Below are 7,498 nucleotides of genomic sequence, written 5' to 3'. Positions count from 1 at the left end.
AAAAATGTCACAATCCAAAACAAATAAACTGTTTTTACTCAAGGTCAAGTGTCAAATTTGAGAGATTAATGCACTTTGCTAAAGCAGAACCTAAGCCTGATGCACCTTAATCACCAATTTTATTGAAACTTTTTAAATATTGAAGAAAAAATATATTATTATATAGTTAATTAAAAGGAAAAAACGAAGAAAAAATATGAAATAATAAGATTAATTAACAATAAAAGCAAAAGTTGAAAATAAAATGATGTGCTAAATTAAGAAAGAAAGAAAGAACAAAAAAAAGCAAGCACAAAAAAAAGAAAAAGAAAAAAGAGCTTTATTGTTTTTAATTAGTTTTTATAATTAAAAATGTCACAATCCAAAACAAATAAACTGTTTTTACTAAATGTCAAGTGTCAAATTTGAGAGATTAATGCACTTTGCTAAAGCAAAACCTAAGCTTGATGCACCTTCATCACCAATTTAATTTTAACTATTTAAATATTGAAGAAAAAATATATCATTAAATAGTTAATTAGAAGGAAAAAACGAAGAAAAAATATGAAATAATAAGATTAATTAACAATAAAAGCAAAAGTTGAAAATAAAATGATGAACTAAATGAACAAAGAAAGAAAGAACAAAAAAAAAGCAAGCACAATAAAAAGAAAAAGAAAAAAGAACTTTATTGTTTTTAATTAGTTTTTATAATTAAAAGTATCACAATATAAAACAAATAAACTGTTTTTACCCAAGGATAAGTGTCAAATTTGAGAGATTAATGCACTTTGATAAAGCAGAACCTAAGCCTGATGCACCTTAATCACCAATTTTATTGTGACTTTTTAAATATTGAAGAAAACATAAATCATTAAATAGTTAATTAGAAGGAAAAAATGAAGAAAAAATATAAAATAATAAGATTAATTAACAATAAAAGCAAAAGTTGAAAATAAAATGATGAAATAAATTAAAAAAGAAAGAAAGAACAAAAAAAAGCAAGCACAATAAAAAGAAAAATAAAAAAGAGCTTTATTGTTTTTAATTAGTTTTTATAATTAAAAATGTCACAATCCAAAACAAATAAATTGTTTTTACTAAAGCTCAAGTGTCAAATTTGAGAGATTAATGCACTTTGCTAAACCAGAACCTAAGCCTGATGTACCGATTGCACCAATTGAATTGTTTCTTTTTAAATATTGAAGAAAACATAAATCATTAAATAGTTAATTAGAAGGAAAAAATGAAGAAAAAATATGAAATAAAAAGATTAATTAACAATAAAAGCAAAAGTTGAAAATAAAATGATGTGCTAAATTAACAAAGAAAGAACAAAAAAAAGCAAGCACAATAAAAAGAAAAATAAAAAAGAGCTTTATTGTTTTTAATTAGTTTTTATAATTAAAAATATCACAATCCAAAACAAATAAACTGTTTTTACGAAAGGTCAAGTGTCAAATTTGAGAGATTAATGCACTTTGCTAAAGCAGAACCTAAGCCTGATGCACCTTCATCACCAATTTTATTGTGACTTTTTAAATATTGAAGAAAAAATATATCATTAAATAGTTAATTAGAAGGAAAAAATGAAGAAAAAATATGAAATAATAAGGTTAATTAACAATAAAAGCAAAAGTTGAAAATAAAATGATGTGCTAAATTAACAAAGAAAGAACAAAAAAAAGCAAGCACAATAAAAAGAAAAATAAAAAAGAGCTTTATTGTTTTTAATTAGTTTTTTAATTAAAAAATTCACAATCCAAAACAAATAAACTGTTTTTACTTATGGACAAGTGTTAAATTTGAGATAATGCGCTTTGCTAAAGCATAACCATAGCCTGATGCACCTTAATCACCAATTTTAATGTTACTTTTTAAATATTGAAGAAAAAATACATCATTAAATTGAGTATTGCCATACAAATTTTCAAAAAGTGAGTTTTATATTCAAGTTTTACATTTTATAAAATTAAAATATTAGTAAATTTTTCAAAATTTATTTAAAAAAAAAAATGATAAGTTATAAGTATATACAGTATGTATATATTATTTCAAATTTTACATTTTGTCAATTTAAAGCTTTCTAAAAACTCAAAAATAAGGCTATTTTAAGCTAATTTAGCTTTATTATTATGTTATTAAGAAATATTATATTTTGCCTTTTATAAATTAAATAGGCATTGCACTCTAGTTAATTATAAGGAAAAATGAAGAAAAAATATGAAATAAATAAGATTTATTAATAATTAATAAAATTAACAAATAATGAAAAAAAAAAACCAATCAATAAATAATGATGATAATTTCTATAATAAAAATTATTTATTTAAATAAATAGAAATTTAAATATAAAAATAATAATAATAATAAAAATAATATTTATTAATAAAATATACCCGAGATCAATATGGAGAATCTAATGAGATAAAAGAGAAGAGCTTATAAACTTTTTTTATTAATTTATATAAATTTAAAGGATATTAATAGAAAAATTAATAATTACTTCTTCTAATCTATTATATCTTTTAATCTATTACATCATTTATTTATTTTTTCAAAAATATTGTTTAGCAATTTATGAAATTTAATTAATTAATTATAAATGGATAAAAAGAACAAATAAATATAATAATTAATTAATTATCAAATATTAATTTATATATTTGGTTTTATGAAGAGATAGATATCACAGAAAAATTATTTAATATTCATTATTTAAACTGAATATTTGTATTTAAAAGATATACTTAAAAATATATATAGTAGGAATTATAGATGGTCAGTTATTCATTTAGTTATATTTGAAAAAATTCTAGTAGTTAATGTTCTTAAATATTATAAAAATAATGTTTTTAAATAGATTTTTCTGTTTAGCTCTGTATTTTATTTTTGGAATATTTATAATATCTCTAATTATTGTTCCTCTTATTAAGAAATATATTTTTATATTTTATAATAAAATTATAATTAATAATTTAATTTATTGTAATTTCTAATATAATTTTTTTACATTAAAATTTTTAAATTTTGCTAAATTTTGTTTAAAAATTTTGATGTAAAAAAATTATGTATTTTTGAAATTATAATAAATTAAAATATTAATTTTAATTCTATTATAAAATATAAAAATCTGATTTTTTAATAAATAATTAAAAAATCTATTTCATTATAAATTAATTCCAAACGACGGAATTTTTTAATGGAATCTTGCTATAATATTTTATCAAAATTGAAACTAAAATTTTGTATGTAATTTAATAATTTAATGAAATTTTTAATTTAAATTTATTTTAAAAACGTATTTTAGAAAATATTTTTTTAGACTTTCAATATGGAATAATTTTAAAGCAATCCATCTTTAGAAGATTTTATAAAACATCAATCCAGTCTAGTCTCAAGCCCAATTTAAATTTGAACAATCTACTTCAAAAAATATTTTGAGAGAATCAAAAAATATCATGAATATCTTGATTGATGCCATCTATTCCTAATAGTAATAGGTCATGAGGAAGCTTGAGAAGCAAAATAATTAAAAATTTTTATTAGTTTAGCATTTTTAAAAATTTTGATTGAAAAATAATTTATGTTTTTTTGCTAATTATATCATCTTTATATTTAAAAAAAAATGGAATTTATCATTAAAACAATTTTATGAAAGGTTTGTTTTAAATTAATAACTTAAAAAAATTACATTCATTCTAGAAAATTAATTTAAAATGCTTTACTAAAATAAAAATAAAGAGAAACAATAAAATAAATATAATAATATTATTTAATTTTAGGTCAAAAAATGAATTCATTTTTTTCAATCATTTCTACAAAATAGTTTCTTTAAGAATATCGCTTATAATAATCATCTTCATCTCTGGTATCTTCTAAAGTGCTTTTGTTTACATGAAAGCTTAAAAGCCTTTTAATTCTGTATAATGTGAATAAATCTAATGGTTCAATATCTACATTATCATATGAAACACAAAATATTTAAATTTTATTAACTTATGTTTTATTTATTTATTCTAAAATATTGTCAATATAGGGAAGATTACCATTAATTGTATAAAGCTCTAAATTTAATTCTGTTATTTACCTGCAAAAATCTAAATTAAAATAAAAATTTTTTTCATGAATATATTATAAATTTAGTGTCTATAAATGTTAAAGTTAGCTAATAAATATTTATTAAATCTTAAGAGATTTGTCTTATTTGAGGTAATTAATGGCATCTCGTCCAAAAATACTAAACATAACTTAGTAGTCCACTTCAAGGTTCAATATTTTATTTAGTGATTCACACTACTACCATTTTATCAACATATAGTTTTAATATCCAATTAAACAGAAGACTTGCTAATTAACTATCAAAATTTTCATTTAATAAGGTAAATCATATTAAAATTCAAACACTTAAATTTCAAATTTTTTATTATTTATTAATTCACATTAGCTGCTTGATAAAATATTTTGGTTTATTATTTAATTTAAACTGAACTCTTATTGATTTATAGTAAAAATAGCTAATTTAGATTAACTCTTTATTAACCAAGATTTTAATTGGTATAAATCATTATATTGAGAATATTTTTCACATAATTATACATTATCAAATTTAAAAATTCTTAGTTTACTATCAATGTAATTTTTTTAAAAATAATTTACAGGTAATCTTAGTGAAGATATTTCTAATTAGTTGTTTTTTTGCTAAAGACTGAAAATACATTTGATATTTAAAATAGATAATTCTGATAAATCAAAATATTCTCTTCGATTACTACTATCTGAATACTCTTAATAACTTTTTTATTTTCTTATTACAACTTTTATTTTTTTCAAATTATTTTTAGATATAAAAATGTCCATTAAATTTTTATTTTTAAGGTATGTATCCTTTAAGTAGGCAATGCTGTTATAATTATAAAATCCAACAGATATGTTATCAAAAGCAGCTTTCACACCTTCTAAAGAGTTTTTAGAGATTTGATCAAAAAAAATTTTAATTAAAATGAAAAACATGCTCTTCTCATAGCTTTTTTCTTCTAACAATTATTTGAAAGAATAGCTATTTTTTAAATTTATATTGATAATTTCAATATATTAATGTGAAAAATCATTTAAGTCAATTTAGTCTATTAGAAAATCAAGTTTTATTTGATCAATTATATGCTTTTTTACAATGTCATTAATTTCTTAATGGATAGTACAATCGATATTAACATTTTATGTTAGATTAATTTCTTATTGCATATTTTCATCATTTAAAGTTTATTCTTAAAAATGATATAAATCATATTTAAAAATGTCTTTTACTCTTTATTATTAAATTTAAAAATTTGGTTAAATTTACAAAGATTCTAAATCCATCTACATAGCTGCTGTGTTGCTTTTTACCTCTTCTAGTTTAGATTCAAAATAACTTCTATTTTTTTAATAGAAGTTAATATTCTGTTTTGTTTATTTATAAAAATTGCCATCTTAAATAATTTTTATTGCATTATCATACAACTAATTATAACCTTATTTATTTAATCGAAAAAGAGTTGAAGGATTAATTTTAGTTATTTGCAAACCACAAATAGTAAAAAGCTCATAACTTAGATGAATTAGACTTTGAATTTCTTCAAAGCAGCTTTCATTTTTTAAAAAGCAGCAATTTTATTTTTATGATTTTTCAATAAGCATTTTTTCCACTAAAACATAGCTTTATTTCTCAAACATTAGTAATTCTGCACTAATAATTGATGTATTTTTGGTAAATAATGGATTTGATAATAACTTATTATATAATGAAAGTTATTCTTCAGCTTATGATAGATTTTAATGGCTAAATCCTTGCAGAATAATGACTTTATCTCTTTTATAAGCATGTAATTCAAACATAGATTAATTCGAAATTTCAAATTTGAATTGATCATACAATGGATGATTTTGAATAACTTCAAAAATTTCCAAAGGGTGATATCTAAGAACATTTCCATGAAGATTTTAAACATATTTCAGAAACTCTTTTTTTTATACGTAATTATTAAAATAATCTTAAAATCCATTAATCATGTCAAGAATTTCATTATTTGAGTATTAAATTTCTTCAATAAGTTCTTATTCTTTCTATTCAATCTTATTTTCTAAATCTTCTTCAGATAACAGTGATGTTGTTTTTGAGAAATTAATGTTAGTAGAACCTACAATCTGATGTTTCTAAAAATAAGATTCAAAATCCCAATTAGGATCAATTAAATTAAATTTGACTATCAACTAGTTATTGCTATTTATCTATACAAAATATTCTTGAAGATCTTTAAAATTCTTTTGATAAAATATTTCAACATTTTATTAGTAAAATTTTTAGACAAAATTTTGTATTTTCTAGGTCATTTAATGTTCCAATTGGAATCTATTTTTAAATTAAGTCAAAGTAAAATCGAAGCACTCCATTTCAAAAACGTAAAAAAGCCTGTCAGTGTCTAAATAGTATTAGTCAATCATTTTTAAGATCATATCACTCCTTAAGCACTAATTAGTTATTTCTTGATAGAAGAGATTGTATTTCTCAAAGTCTTCAGACAAACATATGATCAGCATTTTATTTTATTTTACAAGTTAATCATAAACTTTTAAATACCCAAGTTAGTTTTACTAGATAACCAAGATGTCTTCTCTGCTATTCTGGATCTAAATGAATTCTTTTAATTAGATAGATGGCTTAATTAATTTTAGGCATAGAGTTATGTAGCTTTCTTGCAAAACCTTTTAACTTTTTTTCAATTCCTTATTACTTTGTTCTAAGTCAATCATAGATATTTTAGATATTTTTTGATAATTTTTTCTTTTTAATTATTAATTAATTAATTATTAGAAATTAGGTATTTATTTTCTCTGTATTAAATAAATCTTTTTTACCGCTCTCATATTCTATCAGTATTGATGAAGAGTTTTGAGAATAAATAATTCTAAATAAATTATTTAAATAAAAAAGAAGCAAGAGGGCAAAAATATTAATTTATTTGAAAATCTTTTATAATTTTTTTTAGAATTAAACTCAAATTGATTATTTTAAATTTAAAACAATATAAAACTCTTTTATAAAGTGTTGTAAATATTTTATCTTTGAATTCATTTATTATTCTCTTCGCTAATATATAAATCGATAAATAGGTATTTATTTTTACTATATTAAACCAACTCTTTTTTACAGTCTCTTATCTTATAAATGTTGAGTACAAATATTGAGAAAAATAATTAAAAATTATATTAGTTTAGTGTATTAAACAAATTCTTTTACCGCGCTCATATTTTACCAATACTGATGAAGAGTTTTGAGAATAAATAATTCAAAATCAATTATTTAATTAAAAAAAGTAAGAAAGAAGATAAAAATATTAATATGTAAATCCTTTATAATTTTATGAATTTAATTAGGCTCGAATTGTGTTTTTATTATTATTTTAAATTTAAAACAATATAAAGCTCATTTATAAAGTGTTTTTAGTATTTTATGTTTGAATTAATTTATTATACTCTT

At 19.7% G+C, this 7,498-nt stretch overlaps 2 protein-coding genes across 2 annotated transcripts; both read right to left on the bottom strand. All coding sequences in view use genetic code 6, as the record gives it.

Moving 5' to 3' along the window:
• Nucleotides 1–7: 7 nt before the first annotated feature.
• On the bottom strand, nt 8–2,524 carry TTHERM_001102810 (oxalate/formate antiporter protein, putative; the record flags this gene model as incomplete). The annotated part of the gene is made up of 8 exons (XM_012798456.1): nt 8–128; nt 386–475; nt 734–823; nt 1,081–1,170; nt 1,424–1,513; nt 1,766–1,852; nt 2,379–2,428; nt 2,486–2,524. 8 exons carry the CDS (start codon nt 2,522–2,524, stop codon nt 8–10), a joined length of 657 nt encoding a protein of 218 aa, XP_012653910.1.
• A 2,475-nt stretch (nt 2,525–4,999) lies between these two features.
• On the bottom strand, nt 5,000–6,771 carry TTHERM_01102810 (hypothetical protein; the record flags this gene model as incomplete). The annotated part of the gene is made up of 3 exons (XM_001019453.2): nt 5,000–5,038; nt 5,152–5,287; nt 5,345–6,771. 3 exons carry the CDS (start codon nt 6,769–6,771, stop codon nt 5,000–5,002), a joined length of 1,602 nt encoding a protein of 533 aa, XP_001019453.2.
• Nucleotides 6,772–7,498: the final 727 nt, after the last annotated feature.

The sequence above is a fragment of the Tetrahymena thermophila genome (assembly GCF_000189635.1).
Source record: "Tetrahymena thermophila SB210 genomic scaffold scf_8254586, whole genome shotgun sequence".
In the NCBI taxonomy this organism is placed as follows: Eukaryota; Ciliophora; class Oligohymenophorea; order Hymenostomatida; family Tetrahymenidae; genus Tetrahymena; species Tetrahymena thermophila.
Note: the sequence above shows the minus strand (reverse complement) of the source record. Positions and strands in the feature narration are given on the sequence as shown.